The sequence below is a fragment of the Epargyreus clarus genome, unplaced genomic scaffold, assembly GCF_041222505.1.
Source record: "Epargyreus clarus isolate Ecla_fem2 unplaced genomic scaffold, WU_Ecla_fem_2.2 ptg000006l, whole genome shotgun sequence".
Classification (NCBI taxonomy): domain Eukaryota; kingdom Metazoa; phylum Arthropoda; class Insecta; order Lepidoptera; family Hesperiidae; genus Epargyreus; species Epargyreus clarus.
In genome coordinates, this window is record NW_027332214.1 from 7120162 (window position 1) to 7137479 (window position 17318).

Consider the following 17318-nt stretch of genomic DNA (forward strand, 5'->3'; position numbering starts at 1 on the left):
AGAAAATAGCAGAAAAAAATAAGTCCATAAAGAAATAATAAGATAAGTAGTGGTACATCTAATCCAAACAAAAAACAAGTTCCATCAAGTTGAAAAATATATGGTCAAAGAAAATGGTCTGCAACCACATTACTATAAGAGCATTGGTGATTGTTCGTCTACAAACTGGGGTGGATGACGCGGCGTCGAGTCGCAAATACATTTGTCTACGTCGCCGCGGACGTATCGTTACGTGTTAGATAACACTTCGGCAACGTATCTCGTGAGTGTAGAAGGTTGGATGTATTGCGTTTGGCTGTTGAATTACGATGATAGAAGAAGCAATAGTCTCCAATAGCGGTAACCGCGTCGGTCTAACGCGCAGAGCATTCTGGCATCAATCCCCGAGCAGGCAGATGTAAATAATAACCCCCCCGAACGGGCTGCCACCTTGTCGTGGTGGGGGGGCTTGTGTGTCCTAATGATCCCGGAGGCTATACGGCAGAGTTACTCATACCGGAAGGCAAAGGGTGAAGGACCAGACTAAGAGCGGCCCAGGGGAGCTCACCCCTTAAAAAAGATGCGAAAATGGATAAGGCTAGTTGTAAAAGTAGTCCCCAGGTGGGTACCCGAAAGGGAGAATCCCACCCCTCTGCTACGGCGGAGGGCAGCCCCTCGTACTCTGGGGGGGGCAGCAACTGCCTCGTAGGTCGGCAATCCGCCGACCTCCGTCAACACAACCCATGCATTCCCACACTGGACTCCGAATTAGCTTGCGAGAAGAACACATTGCCTGCTACACAAGCGGCGAGGAGGAAAACGCGGCGCGGTAGGGCAGTAGCTCCACCTACACCAGCCATTTCGTCAGAAGCAGATGAGTTGTCGGACTGTTCTCTTTTGTCAGGAGTATCTGAACAGTCCACAGCCATGTCGGCAGGTGCCCGTAAAAGGGCGCTTACGGCGACAAGTAGCGGAAGCGAACGGCCAACTAAGAAGCCGATGAAAACCCAGTCGGCAGGAGATGGCGATTTTAGGATCCCAATGGCCAAGAACAATTTGAAGGCTTCCCTGCCTAGTGCGGAGGAACTAGGTAAAGATATGACCCAGCAGCCTACTGGAGACCTAGGTTCTCGAATAATCGAAAACCTAGAGGTAATAGAAAAGGCGGCAAACAGTTCCCGCAATCTAAAAGGGGACTTGGTGCGAACCATCCGTTTGGCCGTACGCCACGTGCAGGCAGCAACGACAGAGGTAGTGCAGCGGGCAACCACTGCACACCTGGAACAGGAGAATGCGATGCTGCGTTCCGAGCTTGCTGGTCTGCACGGGAAGTTTGACGCCCTTACGGCGGAGCTGAACGAGTTGCGCCGTAAGAACGCCCCAAATAGGCCAGAGCTGCCTCGCCCCTCAGAGACGAGGAGAGCCGTAACCAGAGAGGATGCTCTAATGGAAAAGATTGGGCACATAATGGACCAGAAGCTGGCCTCCTTTAGGGACGAATTGTTCCCGGGCAGAGCGGTCCGGCCCCCCTTGATGCAGAAAGCCACACCCGTTGTGCCTTCGCACCTACCAGTGGCCTCAACGCTGGTGCGGCCTCCAGTTGTTTCGACTTCGGCCGCGCAGGAGGGTACCTGGGCCACAGTCGTGGGGCGCAAATCCCGAGCAAAGGAGCGACCCTCGGCCCATTTGCAACCAAATCGGAGGCAATTCCCGAGCCTCGGACGAGGTAGGAACGTCACCCGACGGCGTCGGTCTGTGACCAAACCAGCACAGCCGTCAGCAGCCCGAGCAACCGAGCCAGCGCGGGCCAGCAAAAAGAAGGCGGTTAAGAGGCTTCCGCGAGTTCCGAAGTCGGCGGCCGTGGCAGTCACGGTACCTGAGGGGTCGGACATCACCTATGCGGAGGTGATGAAGACCGCGAAAGGCCAGATCCAACTTGCCGACCTAGGCATTCCTGCGTTGCGGCAGAAGAAGGCCATAAACGGCGGTCTTCTCCTGGAGGTTTCTGGCGAGGATTGCGCTGGGAAAGCCGACGCCCTGGCACGAAAGTTGCAGGAGGCTGTCGCGGAGTTAGGCGTCAGGGTGGTCAGGCCCACGAAGCAAGGGGAGGCCAGGGTGATGGATCTGGACGATTCCGTCACCCAACAAGACGTCGCCAACGCAGTCGCCGAGGCCTGCGGTTGCATTGCTAGCGACGTTAGGGTCGGAGAGATCCGGAGAAGACCTTCGGCGTTGGGGACGGCCTGGATACGCTGTCCCCTTACGGCTATCCACAAGCTGGCTGCAGCCAAGCGACTCCTCGTCGGCTGGGTGTCCGCGAGAGTGGAGGTGCTGCCTGCTAGGTCGCTCCAATGTTTCCGGTGCTTTGAGATGGGTCACGCACGGCACCAATGCACCAGCACGAAAGACAGGAGTGCATTGTGTTATGTATGTGGTGAGCCTGGGCACAAGGCGAGCCAATGCGTAGCACAGTCGCCAAAATGCGCCCTGTGTGCTGACCTTGGTCGCCCAGCTGACCATCGGCTCGGTGGGAGAAGGTGTACGCCGCCAAAGCGAAGGCGCCGGGGCATCGGAGTGAGCGAGACAGCGGTCATGGCTGCCGGCTCAACACGGACAGATGGGCCTGCGCGTTCAAGCGCTTCGTCCCATTGTCCAACAGTGGAAGCGATGGACTCTTGATGGATAGGTCTCCGTCACTTAAGATCCTCCAGGGGAACCTGAACCACTGCCGCGGGGCGCAGGACTTGCTCCAGCAATGCCTCGTGGACCGTTTGGTTGCCTTGGCAGTGGTGGCGGAGCCCTATAGAGTTCCAGAGCATCCGCGATGGGTCGGAGACGATGTGCAGTCCGTCGCCGTGTACTGGGCAGGTGGCGTGGGTGATCCTCCATGCTCCAAACTTCACTCCGAGCGGGGCATAGTCGCGGTGGAGTGGGGTCCCCTCGCGGTGTTGGGGTGTTATGTTTCCCCCAATTGTAGTCTGGCGGCATACGAGACGTTTCTCGACCGTTTGACAAGCTGTGTACGCTCCTGTCTTCCCCGCCCTGTGATCGTGCTTGGCGATTTTAACGCTCATTCGAGGGCCTGGGGAAACAGGCGCGATAGCGTCAGAGGACGGGCAACGCTCGAGTGGGCGGCCGGGTTGGACCTGCGTCTGCTTAATCGTGGCTCGGTCAGCACGTGTGTGCGCTGGCAGGGAGAGTCGATTGTTGATCTTTCGTGGGCGACTCTTTCTGCCGAGCGCTTGGTCACGGATTGGAGAGTGGCCGAAGATCTCGTCACGTTGTCTGACCATCGCCACATATTGCTAGACGTAGTTTTGCAGCTCCCGGCTGCTGACACACGCCGCCAGGCTAACGACCATCCACGTCGGTGGGCACGAAAGCGTCTCAACCGGGACTTGCTCGTCGCTGCTGCCCATGTCGTGGACTGGTCCAACACCGCTGAGGGGGATACCCAGGTCGATCCCGAAGAGGAGGCGATCCGGCTCAGGGATGACATGACGGCCATCTGCGATTCCGCGATGCCGCGGGTCAGACCTGGCTGGAGACGCCCTGTGTACTGGTGGACGGAGCGCATCGCACGGTTGCGCGCAGCCTGCCTGCAAGCTCGACGCCAGTACACTCGGGCTCGACGACGCCGAACGGCTAGCGCCGCGGAACGGCAGGAGAAGTACGTAGAGTACCGGGCCGCAACAACACTGCTTCAGGGCGCTATCGCCGACAGCAAGGCCCGGAACTGGAGCGCACTCGTGGAGGGGCTGGACCGAGACCCATGGGGGCGCCCTTATAAGATGGTGCTCGGTAGGCTACGTCCATGGGTGCCTCCACTGACGGAAACCCTCGACCCGATTTTCGTCGACACAGTGGTGGACAGCCTGTTCCCAGGAACCACTGACGAGTCGGGTTTCTCCGCGGCGCTGCCGGATCTCCCCGCCTGGTCTGAGGAGCTGGCGGTGACGGAGAGCGAGCTCGACGGTGCCGTTAAGCGCATGTCGAAGCGAAATACTGCGCCGGGGCCGGACGGAATCCCATGGCAGGCTTGGGTCTTAGCGCTGACAGTGCTGGAGGGGAGGCTGCGAAGACTGTTCACCGCCTGCTTCCAGTACGGAAGTTTTCCGTCAGAGTGGAGGCGGGCGAGGTTAGTACTATTGCACAAACGGGACAAGCCTCGAGACTCTCCATCAGCGTACAGACCCATTTGCCTGTTGGACGAGGCGGGCAAGCTATTCGAGCGGATCATCTCCGCCCGGATTAGCCAGCATCTTGTATGCCACGGCCCGGACCTGTCCGAAAACCAGTTCGGCTTCCGGCAGCAGCGCTCGACTGTCGACGCGATCCTCCGAGTCCGCACGCTCTCAGAGCAGGCCATCTCCCAGGGTAGAGTAGTCTTGGCGGTTAGCCTTGATATAGTCAACGCTTTTAACTCTCTACCCTGGAGTGCGATTATGGACGGGCTGTCTGTCCATCAGGTGCCTTCCTATTTGCGGAATGTCCTGAAGGCGTATCTGTCGGACAGACGCGTCAGCTTCCCAGGCCGCTATGGGAGCGTTCGCGGGAGGAGCGTCGTGCGCGGGGTACCGCAGGGTTCGGTACTGGGGCCATTGCTGTGGAATATCGCTTACGACGCGGTGCTGAGAACGGTGCTCCCGGATGGAGTGAGCATCGTCTGCTATGCCGACGACACCCTCGTCCTCACCGAAGGGGAGTGTTTCAGCAGGACGGCTCGGCTAGCAGAGCTCGGGGTGGCACGCGTCGTAGAGAACATCCACAGGTTGGGCCTCCAGATAGCGTCCCATAAAACCGAGGCGATGTGGTTCCACGGCCGCAGGCCGAGTATCGTACCAGCTGAGACCTCAGTGCGTGTCGGTGATACGGACGTCCGGATAGGCAGGTACATGAAGTACCTTGGCCTAACACTGGACGGCCGCTGGCGCTTCAACGAGCACTTTGACCGTCTCGTCCCCCGGATTCATAAGGTAGCGGGTGCTATGCACAGACTGCTGCCAAATCTCGGGGGACCAAGGGAAGAAGTCCGCCGCCTCTACGCGGGTGTGATACGCTCGATCGCCCTCTACGGGGCGCCGGTATGGTCGGACAGGTTGTCTGGCTGCCGGCGTCTTGCGCGGAAACTTAACTCCGCGCAACGTACGATCGCGATCAGAGTCGCCCGGGGATATCGTACCATATCGTACGAGGCGGCGACAGTCCTGGGGCGGTTTCCGCCCCTAGACATTCTGGCGGATATGGATGCTCGGGTCTTTAATAAGATCCGCTTCCTCCGTCAGAGGACTGAACCCTTCACGGAAGAAACGGTCGAAGTGCTTCGGAGGAGAGCCAGGTGGCGCGCTCTGAGGTGCTGGCGAGATCGGCTATTGGAACCGCGTAACATACGCCAACGGGTGGTCGATGCTATCGTACCGAACTTTCGGGCTTGGCTCATTGCCAAAGGTCGTGTCACCTTCAGGTTGACCCAGATACTCACCGGACATGGCTGTTTCGGTGAGTATCTGAACAGGATACAGAGGGAGGAGACTGCCCAGTGCCATCATTGCGGGCACCACGAGGATTCCGCACAGCACACGCTGCAGTACTGCCCAGCGTGGGAGTCTCAGTGGCGGATCCTCGTGTCAAAAGTGGGACCGGACCTGTCTCCAGCCGCCATTGTTGGAGCGATGGTTCAGCGCAGCGAAGCCTGGGAAGGCATGATCACCTTCTGCGACATAGTCATGTCCGCGAAGGAAGACGCCGAGCGAGCTAGGGAGCGCGCTGAACCCGCTCGGAGGAGGAGTCGCCGCGGGCGTAGATAACGTCCACCGGCGCGGTGTCCCTGTAGTTCCGGGACCAGAATAGGGCTACGGTATCCCCTGCCTGTCGTAAGAGGCGACTAAAAGGGGCTTCCGGGGTTGCGGGCGGCAAGAGTGGGAGCTCGAACTGCCCGGCTAGTGACCCCGGGAAGGACGGCGGTATGTGTGGCCGCATACCGTCGTGCCCACCAGACGGTGTGGCGAGCGTCAAGCTCACCTGAGCAGAGCCCGATGGGGCAACGCGCTAAGAGGACTCCGGTTGCGTTCCTTTGGAGATCCCGGAGTTCTCTACGCAGCGCCGAGGACGGCCACCGGGGGGGTTTTAGTGCGGTAAGAATCCCACATAACCCCGTGCCGCTCCCACGGCATAGGGTACCTTTTGAAGGTTTCCCCCTCGTAACCAAAAAAAAAAAAAAAAAAAAGATGTAAATAATAAATTTAGGTTTCTGTTCTATGTCTGGGTGTTTGTGATTGTATTTTTTTATAATATAGGAGTAGCAGATGAGCATGCAGTCTACCAGATGGTAAGTGGCTACTGCCGCCCATGGACATCTGTAATCAACCCCAGATAGGATGAGATATTCCTAGCTGAGGTCGGTCACAGATGCGCCGCTACCCCTGAGGACTAAGCTGGAACGCCTCGGAAAACTATGTCTCCCTTCAAACCAGAACACAGCATTCCTGAACATTGCTGTTATTAGGTAAGAATTAGGCGTGGCAGTGGTGCTACCAGTGTCGAACCACAAAGAGTTCTACCTCCTTCAAATGTGTCCATGACACAGGGAATTTAGACTGTGTATATTGAAAATGTCTTTAAAAAAATATAGCAAACGACAATGGTATTAAGATTAACAATGGAAATGTCATAGAAAATCGCTAACAGGTAAGTGCGTTGTGCGGAGTAAGTCTCATCTATAGAAAGGAGTTGAACACACGTGAACTAATAAGGCACCTCGTATTTCTCGTGGAATGTGGGAATTCGGCGCAGCTGGCTGGCCGTAACCTGCGCTCTAAGTAGCTACAATCTACGCTCGCCAATGTGCCATATGTATGGATTTTTCCAGTTTTCTCTCCATACCCTTTTTACTTTTGGCAAGCAGAAACGAGACAGTTTAACCTCATTAGACTTAGCGTTTATACGTAATAGAAATTGTATTGTATTTTACGGAATTCGGTTGAATTCTCTTTTGTTAGTGGTTTTGTAGTAGTCGCATTTAATCCGGAATAGTTTTTGTATTTTGCATAAAATAAAATGTATGGAATTTCTGTTTGGGAACTACATTTTTTATAAAAATAAAAACGAATAAAATTGGTTAAGGTATTTATAGCAGCGTTGAAGCGCGTAATGAACGGATTGTGTGGATCTAAAGGGATTTAAAGGGTTAGACAACGTTAGGCGCGGTCAGATGATGGGTGACCGTTAGTAACAATTCTGAATATATGAAAATTCTGCATCTAGATGTCGTGTAAATCTTGTCCAGCCAAATAAATATAAATCTTGTCAATAAGTATAAATCTTGTCAGCCCAAACCACTGGACGGATCGGACTGAAATTTGGCATACAGGTAGATGTTATGACGTAGGCATCCGCTAAGAAAGGATTTTGGTCAATTCTACACCCAAGGGGATAAAATAGGGGATGAAAGTTTGTATGACTCTTCTTAGTTAATAGTAATATTTACTTCTTAACGCGAGCGAAGTTGCGGGCAAAAGCTCGTTAGAAACATATACAGCATTGATTGAAGTAAATACATTTTTCACAAGTTGAACCAAACTTCGCAAAGTCAGAGCGTAACTACTTTATTAGTCCTAATAAATGCACTCGTTATTTACTAGGGAATTTATAGCCGTTCGCAGGTGTTCTCGTAAACTTTGTACCGTATCGATGTGTGCTCATTGACTGAGCGACGGCGTTGCTTATGAAAGTTCCACCCGTTTATTGTTCAATATTGTTAGGGAGCTGATATACGAGCGACAGTGATAGCCTAGTGGTTAAGAAACTCGGCCTGTCTATCGAGGGGTCTGAGGTTCAAATCCCAGGCACGCACTGATTTTTCAAAGTTATTTGCATATTAGAAAGTAATTATCACCTGCTAAACGGTGAAGGAAAATATCGTGAGGAAACCTGCATATCTGAGGTTTCCTCACGATATTTTCCTTCCGTTCCTCCATTCCTCCTAGATAAAAAAAAATACAAAGATATGTGAAGTCTACCAATACGCACTTGGCCAGCGCGGTGGACTATGTCCTAATCCTTCTCATTATGAGAGTAGATTCGTGCCAAGCAGCGAGACAGTAATGGGTTGATGATGCTGACATAGGTACGAGCGACAGCCCGTGGGGCACTGACGGTCACCGATTGCTAACAACCGTCACCGAATGCGGCAGTAATTCAACAGACCGCCAGCGACAACCATCAACTGTCGCGCCGTCGGTCGCCCCTGACTGTCGCCGAACATCGCCGGTCGCCGGTGGCGCGGGCTGTCGCTCGTGTGTTACGTTCCTTAGTCGTACAGTACAGAACTGACTTTGATTAAAATTTACCGATTGAAAATAGTATACTTTAAAAAGTTTTGTTATTTGAAAATATAAATAATAAGTCGTTAACTTTTATTAAGACCCGATTTTTTAAAATTAAAAAAGATTAGATTTTATTCTTCTATACGAACTTATAACCCCATCTATCGCATCGCATATGGAAACTGTAATAATAATATTGCGATCGGTGTCATTAAACGAAGTAGTCTTTGCTTCTCTTCTTGTACTTATACTTTACTTACTCTAGTACTTTAAAGTTTTGGTAATGTAAAATAAACTAATATTAATCTTGCCCTTTTGTTGTTCGCACCTACCTTTCTTATATCCCACTTGTAGATAAATAGGTACCTATAACACATTGTATTTTATTCAAATTTCGTGACTTATTACGAATTATCAAAAGTTATTTTAAAAATGCTTTTAGGTCAAGGAAAACTAATCTAAAAGGTTTTTAGACAAAAAAAACAATGCCGTGCTTTGCAGAATCCATAGGTAGGTATATTTAAGTTACTCGACCACACGTAAACTTTGCACTGTTTAAAGTAGATATTTTAAAAATAATAAAATAGTTGCGCTTTTGCTCGATATTCGGCGAGCGCGAGATGAACTCTGGCGAGTTTATCATCGCGCTGTCACTCCACAGTTATTTATGATCCAGTAAACTTGGAAATATATTTTCCTCCGCCGCGTCCATTCCAGGTTAAGTCCCTCGGGCACAACACTAAGCGAGTCAAATGTCATAAATTGTATAATTTCGCAAAAAATTAAGGAAATATGTAATTAGATTATTAAGGGCGGGTAATCTATTCTTAATCTATTGTTTTTATGGTAAGTAGCTACTGCGGCCCATGGACATCTGTAATTAACTCCAGATAGGATTGGATATTCCTACCTGAGGTCGTCCACAGATTCACCGCTACCCCTGAGGCTAAGTATGTCGCCCGTACCACACCCTAAACCAAAACAGCTCTTAACGCTGCTGTTATGAGACAGAAATAAATACAACGGTGATGTCACCGGAGTCGAACCACAAAGGCTTCTACCTTCCTATAATTCCAATAATAATAATTAATCACATTTTATAGGTAAATCATACCAATCACTTAATCTAACAGTTTTTCTGTACCGACGAGACACTAAAACACCTAATTTAACGACACTTTGATAACTTTTATCGCAAGTTTTCGCTTCAGTTAACGCGTTTTCGAACCATTAGTTTTATGTGGATTACTTACCACCGAGGAATTGCTTATTTATTATTCACCCTCTAATAGATAACCCCTTTATTAAGGAAAGCCGGTAATAAAATCATAATAAGATATATGTTGTTCGTTATATTGATTTGTACGTTTTAGTTAGAAACTTTGGTCATATTTAGTTCCACGTCTAAATACTTATTTTTTTTAAATACAACGAACAGATGGACTGATGGATGATGGACTGGAGGATGGTAATTAGCTACCAACTGACATCTGTAACCAAATAAGTGCCCTAACTGTTGTTGACCTATCCCTGAGGAATAAATAAGGGCGCCTCTTTTTGTATTAATTGCTTTTCTATTTCCATGATAGCATTATAAAATCACATTGAAGCTGAAGCTTTGACGCTTTCCATACTCACAGCCCCCACCAAGGTTCCCGGTGTCGTGGATGCCATCGACACACACAAACATCTAGACCCAGAACAGAAATCTAAATTTAATTTCGATATCTGTCTGGCCGGGGATCGAATCCGGTCTGTGCGCGCCAGACCGGTATGGTGACCACTCCGCTACGAGCTCGTCATCACACAGGACACAAAAAATATATATTAAGTGTTTGTTACGTAAATATTGCAATGAAGGTCTTTGTAAATGTTTCCTATATATTAAAATGCTTATCACCAGTATAAATACTATACAGTTTATTGTCTAGTTTAATTAGCAGTCGGTGTATTACTTCACAGAGAGCATGCTGCATTTTGTTAGGCTACATGTACTCTTAAATACATTGGAGCGTTGTTTGACATTCCCTTAAATTGTAGTTATATTACACTCACTACAATGCAATATCTACGTAATAAGAAAAAACATGTATACGGTCGAATTGAGAAACCTCCTCCTGTTTTGAAGTCGGTTAAAAAATTTAATCTTTATTTTATCAACCGCTTGTAAAGTATGCGATATTCAAATTGAAATTTAAACTCGATTAGATGAAAATCCAACTTATTGTCTTTTACTATATACTATGTTCATCTGTTACTATGAAAGCTTATTTAAGATTGGGTCTTTTTCATTAGCAGGAGACGACAACGACACGGCAACGGCAACGATAGCAGTCAACTCAAAATTTTATGAAATTGTAATGCACGCTGTCTCAAAACATCGCCGAGTCGTGTCGTGTCGTACCAATGAAAAAAGCCCCAACGAAGACACGTCGCCAGTCTTCGTGATCGACTTCAGGTAGAAGTTCCTTTTATTTCAAGTTAGCCAAACTCGTATATGTAAATAATCGGCACAGCTTTCTTAAGATCGGATGTACTAGATGCTCAATAAAAATTTTTGACTTTGACAAAAATATATGTACGAAAATACAAAAAAAAAATAACTTTAAAATTCCTCAAAAGAGATTTCGTAACTTCGAAACAGTACTGTTTAATTTTTCAAAACATTTGCCTGCCGTTAAATCACGTGCTTAGCAACATCGAAGTTAATTTCTTGCGAACAGTGCTTCGATCACTAAAGGAACAGTGCGACATTTATCAACGCAATTTCCTCGCTCCTACAACATCACCATAACTTATTCAATAATAAAGTTACGAGCTCATTACGGAGGTAATTTGTGATCACAAATCAATCAGCGCCCCCATCACCCTTCAGTTGGATCGCAAATTTACATTTCAATTCACAGTTCCGTTATGTTAATGCAGAATTTGCAAATAAGACGAAAGTTTTATTTAGATTCAAACTAGAGTAATCGAAACATGCGATTTGTTTGCAAGGGCTTGTTGTTGTTGAAAATATATTATTGTGCCACTGATGGGTACAGGTTACCTCTCAAAGTGAAAGAATACGGACGTTCCATACATTGTATGTGTCTCTTCTCAGAACAAGAGCTGCTTAGACCATATTCCACCGCGCTGCTTACGTGCGAATAAGTATACTTCACACATTTTAAGAAATTTTATACACTCCGGTATATGGGTTTCTCGCTATGATTTTCTTTACCAAATGATTAATATCCAAGACATACATAACTTCGGAAAATCCGAGTTGAGTTTCTGGAACTCGAACCCCGGACTCCGATTTAACGAGGTTAAACTACTAACTACTAAGCTATGACTGCTTTTTTAATTTGCTACTTAAGGTTATCCAAACATCCAAGGTTTCCGAGAAAGGCTTGTATGATCCAGAACCTTTGTTTATCTTCGTTAATAACTTTGATTGAAATAAAGCAGATGTATCAGTTATTTGGGTTATAAGTAATAAATATTTAGTAAATAGAAATATCTACACTAATATTATAAAGAGGAAAACTTTGTTTGTTTGTTTGGTTGTAATGAATAGGCCCAAAAATTACTGGACTTAATTTAAAAATTCTTTCACAATTTGAAAGCTACATTATCCACGAGTAACATAGGCTATACTTTATATTAAATATATTTGATAAAAAGATTTCAAGGTGGTACAAAAGTTTGCCGTTAGTGATCAATAAAAAGACATACTTATTTGCTTAACCAAAAAAAGTTGTGTTAATAATTTTTAAGATGAAGAATCCTTTGTGATTTGACTTCGGAGGCACCACCGCCATATCCATTCCTGCCTTTAAGAGTACTGTTAAACGCTGCTATCTTCCGGTGTAAAGATCGTGCTAAGGGAGACATACTTATCCGAGGTGTTTCAGCTTTGAACTCCACTATCAGTTGGACTGCAAACCCTACTTCATCATCAACTCATTATTGTCCCACTGCTGGGCACGGGTCTCCCCTCAGAATGAGAAGGATTAGGTCATAGTCCACCACGCTGGCCAAGTGGTAGACTTCACATACCTTTGAGATACTATTTTTTTATAAATCTCTCACGTATGCAGGTTTCCTCACGATATTTTCCTTCACCGTTTTAGCAAGTGATAATTAATATCTAATACGCATATAATTTCGAAAAATCAGAGGTGCGTGCCTGGGATTTGAACCTCGGACCCCTCGATCGAGAGGCCGTGTTTCTTAACCACTATTCTATCACTGCTTTACGTTTACTACTTATACGAGTATGTTATAAAAAGTCACAAAGTAGTATTTTTAAACATACAAATTTGGCAATGGTAACAACAAGATGTTTCTAATTAAACCGGGATCAGTCAGTGGCGTACGAGGGTCTCACTGCTTCGTTCTTGGTTTTGAGCCAAGTGGCTTCTTATTTAAATGTATTGCTACAGTACAATTGTCGTATCATAATTTATGTTTAAGGACTTTGCACAACAGTGATAGCCTAGTAGTTAATCATGGCCTCATGATCAAGGGGTCCGAGGTTCAAATCCCAGGCTCGCACCGTTGATTCTTCAAAGTTAAGTGCGTATTACAAATTAATTTTCACTTCCATGAGGCTTCGACAGCGCGATAAATTATGGCCTAATCCTTCCCATTCTGAGAGGAGACCCGTTTCCAGAAGTGGGACAATGGTATTGATGATAATGCTCATAGACGTCATTGGGTGTGGAACTCTAATCTTTCTATATCTTTTATAAATATAACTTAGATACATTACAAATACAGGTCTGTGGATAAAACTAATAATGTATCTTTATTTGCGGTGTTTCTCTTAACCACTAACTTACTTTAAATATTTTACAACTGTACAAAACAGATATTATGTAAAATTCTGTTTTCACATCAAATAAAATTCCCATTACACGTGTTCCAATTTGAACGTGTACAAGAAAATGTTTGTAATTAAACTGGGATCATGTGGCGGTCCCGCGAAGTCTGTGCCGTATCGTGTCTGCTTTAATTAAAGAGAAATAGGTCCTTGTTTACTTTTACAACAGTGTTTTTCTATATACTGGTTTTAAACATTAACCCGCGACGACCCGCGTGGCGGAGCGGTCACCATACTGGTGACGCGCAAAGGGTCCCGGGTTCGATCCCCGGCCAGAGAGATATTTAAATGATGAATTTAGATTTCTGTTTCTGTGTCTGGTTGTTTGTGTATTTGTCTATGTGTGTGTCCATGGCACCCATAACACAGGGAATCCTAGTGTGGGGCTGTGAGTGTAGAAAGCGTTTATTATTATTATTCAACATTGTTATGTTCCACCGCTGTCCTAAAGTTACCAATTAATAGCCAAGTCGTGTAAGATGTTGATGATATAGTGTAAAACGGTGCCTTTCGAACCACATGCTACTGCTTCTACTTCTAGGATGGAAATAACAAATAAATTATTCCTATATTACACTTGAAGGTGATAGAATATTTGTGGTTTGACTTGGTTCTAGAAGGATATATTAATGTAGAGTTTCCACTTAGTCTTCAGAATTAGCAACACATCTGTACGATCTCAGGTATGACTATTTATCCAGTAGCCACCTAACATCAGATGTACTGCATGCTCCTCTACTACTTCAATATTAAAAAAAACTGGAACACTCTCATAATTCAAGGACTATGTGGATGAATATACTTGAATGAATGACGACCCTTTAGATTGAAATCCAAATATTCTACGTTTAAATTTACTACCAGAGTACCTATTCATATTATCGTTATCACAACTTCAAAACTAACTTATTTATTTTCAGATTTTCAAAACATTTTTCACCCGACCAGCACTGTTTAGAAGTGAACTAAGAAAATTACTCTTAAACTTACTACAGATAGTAAATTGACCAAGTTCACTTCAGTAGTTAGGAGAACTTTCGAGTTCAACTACTAAATGGTACAACAATTTGTTGCACGTGAGACGTCATTAAGCTTACGTCATGTGAACGTTGCAGACATTTCTGGAAGTAGCTCGTAAGTATTTGAATAATAATGTGATAACTTGTAAAATAACAAAGTGTGTTTTCATTTTATTTCAAATTGTATATAAATGTAGCTGTATGTACTATTTTTGTCTTCTAGTTGTAATGTTTGCATCACCATCTTACCCGACGGGCGATATGATAATTTATGACTTAAAATAAAAAAAAAACTCATCTACGCTTATACTATCCTGGTACCTGAACTTGGTATATTTTAATATGGTATTTATAAACATGAAGTTGGCTTGTTATATTATTGGCCTAAATCACCATTATTAGAAATTCGCCTTAAACAAAATTACTAGAAAGACATCCGATCCTGCACCGCCGCCGTGCCGTGGGAACGCTGACTCCGCACCACCGCTCCGTTTCCATCGTACAGTCCCGAACGTGGGAATTCACTCTGGGCGCTAACATTGCCCCAGCAAGTCACTTAGGATAGTTAGTTTTAATTTGGGTTAGATTTAATCCAAAACATGTAATATTCTGTTTTGATGAAATACGTGTATATATAAGTAACTAGGTATCGCTTGTGTGCGCTCGCTGCTAAAGCAGCTCGCGAAACGGTTGTCTTCTTTAGTTTTGCGTGCAAATTTTTTTTACATTTTTTCCCCTATATTGAAGTTTTATTAATTCTGATTGGGGCTGTTTGGAAAAGATATGAGTTAATATTTGCAAAATACCAAGAATTTGGGTCGTGATTTTTTTGTCATAAGCCATACATTTTAAAGACATAATAAGGAGACAAAAGCTTGAAATATTACATACAAAAATAACTATTTATAAAAATTGTTATTTCTTGTATGACAACACTAAAATATTTTTTTATCAAAATGTGCAGAATATTAGTACCTACAAACGCCTCATACATTCTAATGATATCAATAGAAGGCAACAGCTTGAAATATTGCATACAAAAATACATATATATGAAAATTATTATTTCTTGTATGGCAACACTTGAATATTTTGTTACCAAAATGTGAAGTCTATTAGTACCTACAATCGCGTCATACATTATAAGGTTGTCAAAAATATAAAAAAGCTTGAAATATAACATACAAAAATGCATATGTATGAAAATTATATTTTTTTGTACGGGAACACTGAAATATTATTTTACCCAAATGTTAATACTTCTAGTATCTACAAACGCCTCATACATTGGAATGACATCAAAAGGAAACAACAGCTTGAAATATAAACACTACAAAAATACACTTGTATGAAAATTATTATTTTTTATATGGCAACACTGAAATAATTTTCCACCAATTTATACAGTCTATAACTACCATTAAACACCTCATACAGAAAACGGACGTTTAGTGATGCTGGGCTTGGTGGTGGTGGTATTTAAAGGGAGACAACAGCACGAAACACCACATACAAAAATACAAATGTATGAAAATTACTATTTTTTGTATGGCCACACTAAAATATTTTTTTATCAAAATGTGCAGAATATTAGTACCTACAAACGCCTCATACATTCTAATGATATCAACAGAAGACAACAGCTTGAAATATTGCATACAAAAATACATATATATGAAAATTATTATTTTTTATATGGCAACACTTAAATATTTTGTTACCAAAATGTGAAGTCTATTAGTACCTACAATCGCGTGATACATTATAACGTAGTCAAAAATTTACAACAGCTTGAAATGTGCCATACAAAAATGCACATGTATGAAAATTATTATTTTTTGTATGGCAACACTGAAATATTTTTCCACCAATATGTACAGTCTATAAGTACCATTAAACGCCTCATACAGAAAACTGACGTTAAGTGATGCTGGGCATGATGGTGGTGGTCTTTAAAGGGAGACAACAGCCCGAAACACCACATACAAAAATACAAATGTATGAAAATTATTATTTTTTGTATGGCAACACTAAGATATTTTTTAATCAAAATGTGCACAATATTAGTACCAACAAACGCCTCATACATTCTAATGTTACCAATACAAGACAACAGCTTGAAATATTACATACAAAAATACATCTGTATGAAAATTTATATTTTTTGTATGGCAACACTAAAATATTTTTTTACCAAAATGTGCAGTCTATAAGTACATACAAACGCGTCATACATTATAACGTTGTCAAAAAATTACAACAGCTTGAAATGTGACATACAAAAATGCACATGTATGAAAATTATTATTTTTTGTATGGCAACACTGAAATATTTTTTTACACATTCGTACAGTCTATAAGTGCCATTAAGCGCCTCATACAAAAAAATGACGTCAAATGGTGGCAACAGCTTGAAATCTTCGATAATCCTGTAGAAAATGCATTTGTATGAAAACATTTTTGTTGTATATGGCAACATTGGATGTTCGATTTTTTACATAGGGTCCATTTGAAATAAAAAATATCTCCCATACATAACTTATATGCTCTGTCTACGGTTTCCGCTCAAGTACTCAAAAAGTGAAAATCGTGAAAAAAAATTCTGTATCCCAGTGTTGCCAGTTGGTTAAGATGAAAATGGTCAAATGTCATTACGGCACCCAAAAAAAATAGTCCTGTGAAAAAAATTCATTAAAAATATTTCTCCTTCTACTTTTTACATTTTTGAATGAAAAGTTCCAAAAAATGTATGAACGATGAAAAAAAAAACTTTACCTGGCAACACTTCGAGTCGAGCTCCATGATCGCCCGATACAAAGCGACTCGCTCAAATGTTGCCAACCTCAAAATATTTCACTTCGAAAAATGCATTTTTTCGAACATTTTACAAAATGGCTGACACAAGGTGCGCCATCTGGTTTAAAAAAAACAATGTTGCCATATGATAAAATTGAGGATACACACCGGCGAATAAAATAAAAATATCAAAAAAATATCAACAAAACCACCGCGCTACGACCCCGCAAACACAACTCGAAAAATGAAAGATTTCTAACTCAAATATCTCGGCGGCCATCTTGTTTTTCCATTTTTTTCTAATTTTATCGTAACATTCGTCCCATAATT

At 44.1% G+C, this 17318-nt stretch overlaps 1 protein-coding gene across 1 annotated transcript in view; it reads left to right on the forward strand.

Moving 5' to 3' along the window:
- The first annotated feature begins 567 nt into the window (after window positions 1–567).
- Window positions 568–17318, forward strand: part of LOC140742558 (uncharacterized) — a 30852-nt gene continuing 14101 nt past the window's right edge. The window contains exons 1-2 of the mRNA XM_073073461.1: window positions 568–2406; window positions 2517–4845. Coding sequence (XP_072929562.1) covers window positions 568–2406; window positions 2517–4845 — 4168 coding nt within the window. The remainder of the gene's footprint in view (window positions 2407–2516; window positions 4846–17318) is intronic.